The sequence below is a fragment of the Schistocerca nitens genome, chromosome 2 (assembly GCF_023898315.1).
Source record: "Schistocerca nitens isolate TAMUIC-IGC-003100 chromosome 2, iqSchNite1.1, whole genome shotgun sequence".
Classification (NCBI taxonomy): domain Eukaryota; kingdom Metazoa; phylum Arthropoda; class Insecta; order Orthoptera; family Acrididae; genus Schistocerca; species Schistocerca nitens.
In genome coordinates, this window is record NC_064615.1 from 738,746,950 (window position 1) to 738,760,842 (window position 13,893).

At 39.7% G+C, this 13,893-nt stretch overlaps 1 protein-coding gene across 1 annotated transcript in view; it reads left to right on the top strand.

The window, feature by feature from the left end:
- The window catches only part of LOC126236954 (succinate dehydrogenase [ubiquinone] flavoprotein subunit, mitochondrial), an 88,201-nt gene that overhangs the window by 3,489 nt on the left and 70,819 nt on the right, over positions 1 to 13,893 (top strand). The window contains exon 2 of the mRNA XM_049946652.1: positions 1,063 to 1,149. Within this exon, the coding sequence (XP_049802609.1) occupies positions 1,063 to 1,149 (87 nt within the window). The remainder of the gene's footprint in view (positions 1 to 1,062; positions 1,150 to 13,893) is intronic.

The following is a 13,893-nucleotide window of genomic DNA, read 5'->3' on the forward strand; positions in this document are numbered from 1 at the left end:
TATCACCTTGAACTGGAGCAATTGTACCATATCCTTTGCCAGGGCTTTGATTGTCTATTACTATACCCAGGAATGAGGACATCCTACCCAAGATGCTCCCCACTCTTGCTAAAGTGGTATTCCGTCACCTGCCCAATGTACACAATACCCTATCCCAACGCTGTGCCACTACCACTCCCAATTTCTTTCTATAGGGATCATATTCCATTGGAAGACCCAGGTGTAAGACTGCCCAGTCTACCCACACAGCACATCCTACATCAGTCCTGTCACAGGTTTTCCTGCTTCATCAAGGGCAGGGTCATCTGTGAAAGCAGCCATGTCATATACCACTCTGCTGTAATCACTGTACAGCTTTCTATGTTGGTATGGCTACCAACCAGCTGTCCACAAGAACAGCCACTGCCAAAGTATGGCCAAGAACAAAGTTGACCACCCAGTAGTACAACATGCAGCAGAGCACAACATGCTTGATTTCAAGGACTGTATCATAACCCAGATGATCTGGATTCTTCCCTCCACCAGCTTTTCTAAACTACACAGCTGAGAATTATCCTTGCAGCACATCCTTTGTTCCCATAACCCTCCTTGCTTCAATCTGTTAGCTCACCATCCCCACACCTTCCACCCAACAGTTTCTACTCCTTTGTGCTGTCCATGTCACATTTATTGTGCCCCACACCCCACCGGCTTCCATACCTGTGCGGCACATACCTAGCCTGTGCACCTACCACCCCTCCCCCATGCATTCCTAGCCAAGGAACCTGCTGGCTCCCTCTAAGCCACTAGCTACCTAGACTAATACCTGCATCCCACCTCTCTCTTCCACTGTCCACCCTGTCCAACACAACCACCTCCACCCTGCTCTAGTCCACATGCTGAAATGCAGTCCCCACATGTTGGGGATTGCGTGTCCAGTTGGCACACTGTAGGGTGTGTGTGTGTGTGTGTGTGTGTGTGTGTGTGTGTGTGTGTCCTCTTAAGCTTGTGTACGGAAGAATTGAAATTTTTGTCTGACATGACGTAACGGTTACTAAAGTATGATCAAATACTTATTTTCAGAAAAACTTTGCTCTCTCAAGTGTGGCCTCAAGGAAGCTGCATTTTGGTGGCAGTGTAAAACAGAGTGAAGCCAAAAAATCAGAACAGGTGAGTTGATAGATATGTCACTATTTGTTCAGCGTGTGGTAGGCAGCTGTTCTACGGTAACTGCTCATGTGTGTATATTACTTTCTTAAGCTTCTCAGAAGTAAAACTGAATTGTGAGCAGATGCAAACATGAATCCCTGCCTGAAACACAGCAAATTGCTCTGATGTGAGATATAGAGTAGAAAAATGCTACTGTTTCTTCCTTTTTACAACCTGATTTTGATTTTTAAAAAATCAGCTCATAAATATCAAACTTACTTCACAGGTAGCATTTCGGAAATTTTTGTTGCTCAGATTTTTTTTACTAATAACTAAGTGAAAATGCATTAATGCTGACAGTAGCAAATAATGCCCTGTAGATAACTGATGTGTAATCGTTTTGGACTATGGATAGCTATAGGCCTCCAATAGACTGTATGTTGTAAAGGTTTGAGAAAAGTCTGTATAATATCTCTGGCCATATTCTGTATAAGAACTTTGTCGCATTGTGTGAACTCTGTATTGGTGTTCTAGGCTTTGGACATTTATACACCAATGTGCTCATTATTGAACGAATGACAGTGAAAAGTTACTGAACATTGAATTTATTATTTGTGAAAGCCTTTATATTAATAATTCTGAAATTTATTGAAACAATCAAGTTTCAGTAGTAATGGAGCAGTGAACTTCGGAGCACTATAAGGCTGGAACTTTGTTTGCCATGTGGAGAAATTTCTAGTGAAATGTAATCTGGGATATAAGCCTGTACAATGCTGGTAGCTTTCGCATATTTCTCCCATGAGAATGGTTTGTCAACATAAAAATTTAAAGCTGTTACTTCCAGTAATATCTCACCACTTTGTACAGAGTAGCAGGATAAGCTTTATCTCATTTATGACAGCTGATTATTGTGTGTAATACTCAATTAGTCATGTGAAATTATTTTAATTCACATATTTAAAGAAAGTCATGAACTAACCACTTTCTTGAACAATGGAAAATCCAAGATGGAATGTGACAGTATTATGAAAAGTATAGTTGCTACTCACCATATAGTGGAGATGCTGAGTTGCAGATAGGCTCAACAAAAAGACTGTCAGGAAGAAAGATTTTTCCAAATGCAACTCTGCCGCAATTCTACACACACACACACACACACACACACACACACACACACACATAATTATAGACAATCACACACTGTGTATTGGGGATATTAAACAGTTGATAGGTACCTATACACAAAGTTGAATAAAGTAATTTAACTTTCGAAGTAGGACTTGCTTCAGAGCAGTGGCGGATACATATGGGGGGTGCCCCCCCTCCTTGCTGAACCGCGCACATTGCCACCCGCGCCAACCCTTCCAGTCAGCTCACATGCTATTCATTTGTTTCTTTGATTGCTTGACTCAACTGAATCAAGTTATTGTATTTGCCTATGTAGCATGTGCATCTGCATCATCGTATTTTGTGTGTTTCTGTCTGGCACATAGATAGCTAACACGTATCTACAAGAAACGTTGCATGTATTGCTAAAGTAGAAAGAAGTTTTTCAACATTGCGGCGTACAAAGACATGGCTGAGGTCGACAATGGAGGAGGATCAGCTTAATGGCTTAGCTCTGTTGAATACTCGCCCTGACATTGATTGTCCTATTGACGATGTAATTAACCAATTTGCCAGGAAGAATAGTCTCATAGAATTCATCGTTTAAGGAAGAGAACCACAATTGTAACAAACAATTGTATCATAAGATGACATTGTCTTGTATATGTGTATAATCAATTTAAATAAAACTTTCTTAAACTTCGCGTGTGACTTGATTAATTTTTACTATGGTAAAAGTGAAAGTAGCTCAAAATATCTTTAGTGCCCCCTCATTGAGGTTTTTCTGTACCCGCCACTGCTTCAGAGCCTCTGGATCCTCCACATACTCTAAGCTAGGCTAGGTATTCACCAGCTGCACATAAGGCAGGTAGAAGAGTGCAGCATTAAATTACCAGATCTCTTTACAGACTTGTGCAACAATAGTTTTGACAAGTTTCTTCTACTGACAGGACAACATTAAAGTAGTTCCACAAAGTGGATGCACCATTAAACTACACGTTGCTGCACAGGTCCCCTACTAATTATTTGTTTATGTCCAATGAAGGTAGACTGTGTCATTTGTCTTAGGTTTGTTGTGACACTGCAATAGCATTACAAAAATGCTAAACGATCTGCTGTGGGAGGCACTACATGCATTGAACCTTGTGTAAAGGTTTACTCTTAAAATCCCAAGTGTTTGTATTCTGAGACAAATAAAGAATCATATTATTTTGTCCCACATACATTGTGTAACATAGATGCTGGTAAAACGGTGTGACGGGACTTACACACAGGCATACCAATAGCCATTCTACTGATGCACTATCTGTGAATGGAATGCAAAATGTTTAAAATGATGGACACTGTGTGCCTTATGCCAAACACTGGAGTATGGTGACTTGCACAGTGCTGATGTAGATGTTGGCTGTACTGCTTATGACAGTCATTCCAGATTTTGAATAGAGGATATCAGGGTATGCCACATAGAAAAATTTTCCATGTCCAAATTTCTGTAAACATCTGAAATGTCTTACTTACAGCAGGAATAAAATATGGTCTGCATACTGGTTGATGACTGGTGTTTCACAATTGTGACCACTTACAGCAAGAAATATCTGAAGCAATTGAAGCCTGCACTGGTTAATGGAACATCTTAATTTAATGCAAGAGCTATGAAAATTATTGGCAGGACAGTAATTCTTTGATTATGGGTCATTAAATAAATATCCAATTCTCCTCAGACCATTCAGCAGAATTGTATTGGACACACTTAATGTGGTACAGAAAAATATATACATATAGGTGTATAAAACATACACAATGTAGGATAAGGTTAGGCAGTACTGGGTAAGAAGTCAGCTATGGCTTTGTCAATGGAACCATCACAGCATTCACCTTAGCAACTTGGGAAAACCATGGAAAAACGGAAAACCAATGTTAGGAGGGCTAGATGGGGTAGAACCCTTCTCCACCCACTAAACTGTTACAGTGCATTAACATTGACTTAGCCACGTTGCTCAGTACATGATTAGGAAAGAAAACCACATATCCATAGTCTGCATGGAGATTACAACATGCACAATAAATATAAACTGTGATATATTTAGAACATGAAAGTTTGTTATATTGCACTTCTGAAAAAAAAATGTAAACACAACACATTATTGGCTGTAGTCTAGATCAGGACCCTTGGTGAGTGCTGCCAACATTGCTGCACAAAACACGTAAGAATGCCACTGGACCTTATGTAGACTTTTTTAACACTGCTGAAAAATAAATTACACAAACACCAGCTAACAGTATATCCACCAAAACTAATCTTCTGACCTATCCTTCCTCTGTAGAGATGTACGGCCTTCCATTTGAAACAGAGAAAACTGGAAACAAACAGCACAAACATTCTTGTGCAAAGACACACACATTGTTAACTCTACAATAAATGAGGGCTTAGTATTTCTATAATCTAACATAATCATTTACTGTATAGAAACACACCTCAGCAAGAAATGATTTTAACTGTGCACGGAAAGTCATTACTTTTTCCAATCTCTTTCTGTATGATGGTAATACATTACAAAGAATTTACATTTTTACTCCACAAGCCATCTTACGACGTGTTGCGGGGGGTCCTGTGTGTCCTGTCGCTTCCTCCATTTGCTGTTCCAGTCCCAAAAGGTTCACAGGAAAAACAGTTGCTGGTAAACCTTTGTGTAGGCTTGAATCTCTCTGATTTTATCTTGATGGCCTTTTTACAAGATATACATAGGAGGAAGCAATATATTGCTTGACTCTTCTAGCAATGCACACTCTTGGAACTTTTAACAGTAAGCACCATGATGATGCATAATACCTCTGTTGCACTATCTACCACTGGTGCTTTCACATTTACTGAATGAACCTGTAACAAAATGGATCTTCTCTATTTCCTCTATCATTCCTATCTGATATGGATGCCAGATTGACAAACAATATTAAAGTACTGGTCAAATGAAACTTTTGTAAGTTACTTCCTTTGTTGATGGATTACATTTCCCGAGGATTATTCCAGTGAACCTTAGTCTGGCATCTGCTTTACTTGTGATTAATTTTATGAGGGCATTCCTCTTTAAATTGCCCCATACGCATACTTCTAGATATTTTATGGGAGTAACTGCATTCAGTAATTGTTTTTCTTTCATGTAATTGTATATTAATGTGTCTTTCTGCCCCTGTGTTCATGATATGCTACATTTGCTTATGTTGAGGGTCAGTTGACACCAAAATGCCTCATATATCTTAAAGTAAGGGTTGTTTCTGCTTGCTCCACATGGAGGGGCAAACAGTTGTGAGTGTTATACCTATGGTATTCACTATTAGTGTGTAGGTTTCCAAGACTGGCTCTTTATCAGCGCACATTTGTATAAATAAGGGGAGGGTACTGTAAGCATGTACAAATTTTTAAATAGCAGATTGCAGTGAGCTGTTGTGGATCTGTGTGACAAGATTCAAGTAGTCATTTTCTGCAGTGCAAAAGTTTTATCTGATGAACTGTTACTTATTCTCCAGAATCATTCCATTAGCTTAAAGGGACTGGAAGTGACCAAAGCAAGCCATTCTAGCATGTTCTGAGGAACATTCTTTAGAAATGGTTCTCAGAGCAAAACATGTTGAACTGGGTGTCTGGGAGAGTTTTGTTACATGGTCTTTTTAGTTTGTCTCAATCAACATACATCCCTAAAAGTTTTGTGCATTGTACTATTTCTAACTCATTTTCACCCATTACCTGTTGAAGATCTTGGTTTTGAGTCATTTTTCCAAGTTGAATGTAATTTTTTTTTTTTTTTTTTTTTTTTTTTTTTTTTTTTTTTTTTTTTTCATTTTGCATGAAGGGTCAGCCTGTTGATATTGGACCATGAATGCAAGGTCTTGAGTACTTAATTAGTTGTTGCAGACAATGATTCCTTAACATTGCTCACTATTACACTAGTTCTGCAAACAACATGATCTTAGCTGCAGTTACAAGGGTCTGTATGTCATTTGTGTAAATACAGAACAGAAAGAAGCCTAACACACTACCTCCTGTACCTATTTTTGTGACTTTCTATGAACCAAATACTTAAGATTAGAATGAGCTGAATTGGGTTCCATAACCTTTTATGTTTTGCAGAGATGATTGAAACCACTTGTTTCATACCCCATGTATCCCAATTGCTTCCCAATTACCTAATAGAATTTCATGACTAATAGTAACCAAAGCTTTAGAAATATTTAAATTAACTCAAACAGCACTGTTGGTTTTGCCTAGGTTTCTAATCATTTCATCTGTGTAAGCCGTTATTGCTGTTTCTGAAAGAGTGATGCTCAAAAGATAGAAACATACCAGGATAGGTACCAGTGTCAGGGGTGGTTTTTATTTATATATATGAGGAAAATGTAAATTCATAGCCACACGAATTACAAATTAATTTAAAATCAATCACAAGCTATTCCTACTCTTCTTTCTTCAACAACAATCATGCATTCCATATTTTTACGGTTAGAACATGAAATCATGAAATCTTTGTAGCCTGGCAGAGAAGATATAAATCAATAAGTTTGAATCTAGTGGAATCCATATCAAAATCATTCCTGCACCTGTACAATTCTTCTGTCCCAAGTTTCAGTCCTGAAGCTGAGAGCTTATGTTCTTCATTTCGAGCTGCTTCCTCTTTTTTGTTGGTAAACCAATATCCATGAAACCTCTGTTTCCTAAACACAGTTTTTCCACTGCTCGTTATGCATAAATCTTTACTTCCACGTAAAGGTTTGCGAATTTAACCTTCCACTTACTAATATTTGTTGGTATTATCAAAATGTAAATAAACCATGTGCAAGAAAGTTTTCAGCTGAAGATACAGATGTCAGCCAAAGATATTGAAAGAAAATAGCATTCGCGCTGACAAAAATTCTGCTAAAGCAAGCAGTTTCTCAAATGTTGAAAAAGGTGGGAGTGACTGCCAGTGCAGAGTTAATCAGTTAAACAGTTGAAAGGCATTTCTAAAGCTGCTATCACAATAAAATTCACACCCAACATAGATGAAACTGTGTAGATAAAGAAAATATTTTTAAAAAATCGATTTTTTTGGACCAAAATCAATTACAACTGCAACTGTCAGTCCATTTTAAAGCAAAAATATTTGCTGATGGCCACTTACTCATTCCTCAGCACAAAAAAGAAGCCTGGACAAACATATGCAGAATGGGTGACTGATTTTACATGTGTTGCAAGGGACTGCAATTGCATATGCGAACATGATTGCCAAGAGATTGCTTTTGTGAACAAATCAGATACAGTATGTGATTCAAAGTATCTGGACACCTGGCTGGAATTGACTTAAAAGTTCGTGATGCCCTCCATTGGTAATGCTGGAATTCAGTGTGGTGTTAACCCACCCTTAGCCTTCATGACAGCTTCCACTCTCACAGGCATACATTCAATCAGGTGCTGGGACGTTTCTTCAGGAATGGCAGTCCATTCTTCATGGAGTGCAGCACTTAGTGGTCGGTGAGGCCTGACATGAAGTCGGTGTTCCAAAACATTCCAAAGCTGTTCTATAGGATTCTGATCAGGACTCTGTGCAGGCCAGTCCATTGTAGGGATGTTATTCTTGTGTAACCATCCGCCACAGGCCGTGCATTATGAACAGATGCTCGATTGTGTTGGAAGATGTAATTGCCATCCCCGAACTGCTCTCCAACAGGGGGAACCAAGAAGGTGCTTAAAACATCAATGTATGTCTGTGCTGTGATAGTGCTACGCAAAACAACAAGGGGTGCAAGCCCCCTCCATGAAAAACACAACCACACCATAACACCACTGCCTCCGAATTTTACTGTTGGCACTACACACGCTGCCAGATGACATTCACTGGGCATTCGCCATACCCACACCCTGCCATCTGATCGCCTCATTGTGTACTGTGATTCGTCACTCCACACAGCGTTTTTCCACTGTTCAATCGTCCAATGTTTGCACTCCTTACACCAAGCAAAGCATCGTTTGGCATTTTCCAGCGTGATGTGTGGCTTATGAGCAGGCGCTTGACCAGAAATCAAAGTTCTCTCAATTCTTGCCTAACTGTCAAAATACTTGAATTGAATCCTGATGCAGTTCGGAATTCCTTTGTGATGGTCTGGATAGATGTCTTGTCTATTGCACATCACAACCCTCTTCAACTGTCGGCGGTGATGAAACCTTTGGTAGTGAAGGTTCAGGAAGAATCTAAATACAAAAGGAAATCGATGGCTGCACTGGGATCACCAGAGTGCTGCAGCCCAAATTCGACACTGGTAACTTTTGATGGAGCCCATATCAATTAAAAGGGAAAAATGATGGCAGCAGTCAGATACAAAGGCACAAACAAAAAGCTTTCATTAATGATTGTCAACTCATGAAAAACAATCACTTTGTTTTGAAATAGCTCAATGCCTTCAGTTTAAATATTAACTAAAATAAGTCACTGATTGGGGGATAAAAATAGCTTTAAAGAAGCCGAGAAGAAAATATGCTATGATCATGAATCACTTGTCCAGCCTGACTTAGGCATATGCAGAATCTACAAAGCAGTCCTAAAATTGAAGAAAGGAGCCACCCAAATTTTTTTCAAGGTAATGTTTCAGACACAGACCAGTACCATTTGCTATGATGAATAATGTTAAATAAGAAATTAAGACTGGCCAAAGAAAGAATCTGGAAGTAAGGGAATCACTTAATAGGCTGTTCCAAAACAAAAAGCATCAATAAGAATCTGTGAAGATATCAGAGTGACTGTAGAGCTATAGCTGGAAATAGATCAGTATCTGATTCCAGTGCCTGGGGAGTTCTTTCAGAAAATCAGAAGTGGAAAATGGTTTACAAAAATAATTTACCGAATGCATATTTCCAGTTGGAACTGGAATGGGGAATCCAAGATGGTGACTATTGTCAACTCTGCACTTGGTCTGTTCGAATACCAGAGATTACTGTTTGGTATACAAATACTCCTGCACTACATCAGATATTTGTGGAACAAATCACAAGTACCATACCTGTGTGTGCGCCAATTACTTGGATGACATAACTGTCACAGGCACGAATATGGATGAGCACATGAAGAATTTGGACATGCTTTTCACACAACTGGACGGAAATGGCCTCAGATTCAGTTAGAAAGAAATGTGAAATCTTCAGAAACAAAGAAGAATACTTATGCTGCATCACTGATGCCGGTAGAATCCAACCATGTGAAGCTAGTATGGAAGCAATAAAAAAGCTGCCCCATTCAAAGAATATCCAGGAATCATAATCTTTCATTGGAATAGTAAATTACTACAACAAATTCATCAAGGAATTTGCTGAAGCTGAAGGACCACTGAATCAACTTTGAAAGAAAAATTCTCTGTCCAAATGGATCAAGCAAGAAGCAGCAGTTTAGAAGCTTGAGAAGGAAATTAAATTGGTGCATTTTTACCCAACTCAAACTGCATTATTAACCACTGATGCATCTTCGTATGGAATCAGAGCAGTATTGTCTCTAGTATACAGGTGGAGACTTCGCCATTGCTCCCAAGACTTTAAGTAAAAATCAGGCCAGATACAGACAGATTTAAAAGAAGCACTATCTATAACTTATTGGGTCAAGAAATGTTAGCAATACTTTTGTGGAAGTAGATTTAGAAGATTTGAATTGATCACAGAGTACAAGCATCAATTTCAGTATTCCATCCAAGGAAACAGCTGCCAATAATGATAGAGACTACAAATATGAGACATAACTATGAAATTGGATATAGGTCCACAGAGAAACTTTGCTATGCTGATGCCTTATCAAAGCTACCTGCAAATCTGGATTAAAAATGGGTATGTCTAAAGAATCCTGCTTGCAACTTGACGAATAAATTGATAAACAGATAGCTATTTCCAGTTGATCACCGAAAGAATTGAGAAACCATGAGCAAAAGTGCAGCACTAAACATGATTCTGCATTATTTAATAGCTGATGGTCAGACTATCTGCCAAAGGACAAAAACTTTGGCAGCCATATTTTACCAAAAGGATTGCCATCAACACCAGGCATGGCTTGTTACTTCTTGAGACAGAGTTTGCAAGGATTATCATTCCCCAAATGTGCCAAAATTTTGAAGACACTTCATGGTGAACTCTGGGGCATTGTCAGAACAAAACAAATGGCAAGAAGATAGTGTTGATGACCAAAAATAGACAGAGCAAGTAAATAAATGGTTTCACAACATGAACTTTATCAAGTGGCAACTACAGGTCAGCTTTATCCCACTTCAAATTTTAAAGCAGGATGATTTTTCAAGACGTGCAAGGAAGGGGTGAAAAAAGACTAACTATGGACGACAAAACAAGAAAGAAGCTCTGCAGAAAATGTTGATTAGTTATCACACGATGCCAAATCCAGTAACTGGAAAATCACTTGCTGCACTATTTCAAGGGTGTCAGCCGAGCGTCACATTGTCACTGATCCTTCCGTCAAAAGAGGCAGCAAAGCCAAAGAATGCCAAAAATTTCTCAAATGATTTGTCAAGCAGCTCACCATGGATCATTAGCAGTATAAGCAAGCAGCTGAGGAATATGCCTTATGGAACTGTCAAAATCCATCAAAACCAACTCAGAAAATGCAGCATCTTGAACAATAGTCGGCACCACAGAACTGAAGCTGAATGGCACTTAACACACCTGCTTTCTGAACCAGCAATAGAACCAGGGTGAAAATGGACCCCAGGATACTTCAGGGACTTAATCAGAAAGTGCACAGATTGAGGGGAAATTAAACAGCGGAAAGTCCAGGATGAAATAACAATAATATGAAAAGGATTGATTACTACTCATCATGTATAGAGGTGATGGTGTTGCCGACAGGCGCAATGAAAGACAGCTAAACATTTAAGCTTTCAAACAAATATGTTCATCTTCCTGGTGCATGCAAGTGGCCCTCAACCCACCTCCTCCTCCCCCCCCCCCCTCCACACACACACACACACACAACTTGCATGCATATGGTAGCTGTGTGTGTGTGTGTGTGTGTGTGTGTGTGTGTGTGTGTTTAGCAGTCTTTTCATTGTGCATGTCTGCAACTCAGTGCCTCATGCATGTGATGAGTAATGGATTGAAGGTATATCTATCAAACTGAGGAGATCAATAAGGATTCATTGAAATAGGTTTCGCATCAGCCCATACTCAAATTAACTGGGGGAATATTATCTATGAAATTTTGTACATTTTAATAAAATTTCTGTGCATATACAGTAATGCTATGACTTCCAATATTGTATTCAGTTATTTTGCTACACTTGCATAGGCTACAATAAGATAATACCAAATTAAGAGGTGCATTCAAGTTATGACATCTCTGATATTTTTTCCTCAGGAGCGTGGTTTGTTTTAAAGGACACATGCTGTTGTGAATGTGTGACAGAGATGGCAGCTCTGTACAGCACACAGAACTCTGACAGCAGCAAGAGTGAGGAGTGTTTTTGATACTTAAAATAGCGAAGTTTCCATTACAAGAACAGCATGTAATCATTCACGTTCTCCATTTGTATGGCGTGACACTGATTGAAATTCATTACAAGTAGAGTGAGGTGTGGTGATAGTGTTTTGGGTGTGTCTAATGTGCCTTCATGGGTGTGACAGTTCAAAGAAAGCAGAACTTCATTTGAAACAAACCAATACAATCTTGGACCTGCTTCAGTATGGCTAAAGATATGACCCAGTAAGTGGAAGGTGTTTTGGAGGATTGCCAAATTAGTGTCAAACACACTACCACCAAAGTTGGCATTTCCATGGCATCTGTGCATACAATCCTGCATGAAGACCTGAAAATGCAGGTGGGTGCCTTGATGCTGATGTATGATCCCAAGGGTGTGTGTGTGTGTGTGTGTGTGTGTGTGTGTGTGTGTGTGTGTGTCACGTAGCCAGACAGTGTTGACACACAATGATGGCATGAATGAGACCAAGAATCTAATGTACACAACTCGGCACGATTTTAGAAAGAATCACTAGTGCGAAACTCTACTCTTTTCCCACATGATATACTGCGAACTATGGATAAAAGGGACAATCAGATTCCATATTTCTAGATTTCTGGAAAATATTTGACACAGTGCCACACTGCCAACTGTTGACAAAGGTTCATCTATATCTACATACAGTTCACACTTAAGTGCCTGGCAGAGGGTTCTTTGAACCATTTTTATACTGCTTCTCTTCCATTCCACTCTCAAATGGCGCATGGGGAAAAAGGATCACCCTAAATCTTTCTGTTCGAGCTCTGATTTCTCTTATTTTATTATGATGATCATTTCTCCCTACGTAGGTGGGTGTCAACAAAATATTTTCGTATTCAGAAGAGAAAGCTGGTGATTGAAATTTCGTAAATAGATCTCACCGCAAAGAAAACTGCCTTTGTTTCAGTGACTGCCACCTCAACTCGTGTAGCATATCAGTGGCACTCTCACCCCTATTGTGCAGTAACATGAAACGGGTTGCCCTTCTTTGCACTTTTTTGATGTCCTCCGTCAATCCTACCTGGTAAGGATCCCACACCATGCAGCAATATTCCAGCTGAGGACAGACAAGTGTAATGTAGGCTGTCTCTTTGGTGGGTTTGTCACATCTTCTAAGTGTTCTGCCAACAAAGCACAGTCTTTGTTTCGCCTTCCCCACAATATTGTCTGTGTGTCATTTCCAATTTAAGTTGCTCATAATTGTAATTCCTAGGTATTTATTCGAATTGACAGCCCTTAGATTTGTGCAATTTAACGGATTTCTTTTAGCACCTATGTGGATGACCTCGCTCTTTTCTTTGTTTAGTGCCAATTGCCAGTTTTTGCACCATACATAAATTCTCTCTAGATCATTTTGTAGTTGGAATTGGCCGTCTGATTTTACTAGACAGCAAATTACAGCACCATCTGCAAACAATCTAAGGGGGCTGCTCAGATTATCACCTAGATCATTTATGGAAATCAGGAACAGCAGAGGGCCTATGACACTACCTTGCAGAACGCCAGATATCACTTCTGTTCTACTCGATGATTTACCGTCTATCACTATGAACTGAACTGTGACCTGTCTGAGAGGAAATCATGAATCCAGCCACACAACTACCCCCCAGGGGGCTCACCGCTCTTTAGTGAGTAAGTGCTTGGCGACCACGGGGCCCCAGCCCTTGTTGCACCGCTTCTCTTTCAGTGCTGCTTGTCTCCTCTTCTTCTGTTCTTTTTCCCGTCTCTTGGGGAGATGTCTCGTGCTTCCATGGTCTCTTGAAGCTCATTTTCGTTGGTTTACTTGTAGGTCTCTTCTCTCTCGGTTCTTTCCCTATATTGTAATGTTCTTTCCTTGTGCTGTGCTGTGCTGTACTGTACTGTACTGTACTGTTCTGTTCTTTCCTTGTGCTGTACTGTACTGTTCTGTTCTTTCCTTGTGCTGTACTGTTCTGTACTGTTCTTTCCCTGTACTGTACTGTTCTGTTCTGTACTGTTCTTTCCCTGTATCACCCTTTCCACATTTTGCTCTTTCCCTGTTTCCTCTTTGCCTGTTCCTTGTTCTGCTCTCCTTTTCTTCTGCTAGGGTGTTTGAGGCCATCCTTCCTTTCCTCCTTTCCTTCTTATCTTTCCTTCTCCTCCTCGTGTGCGCCTGACGGCCACCTATGC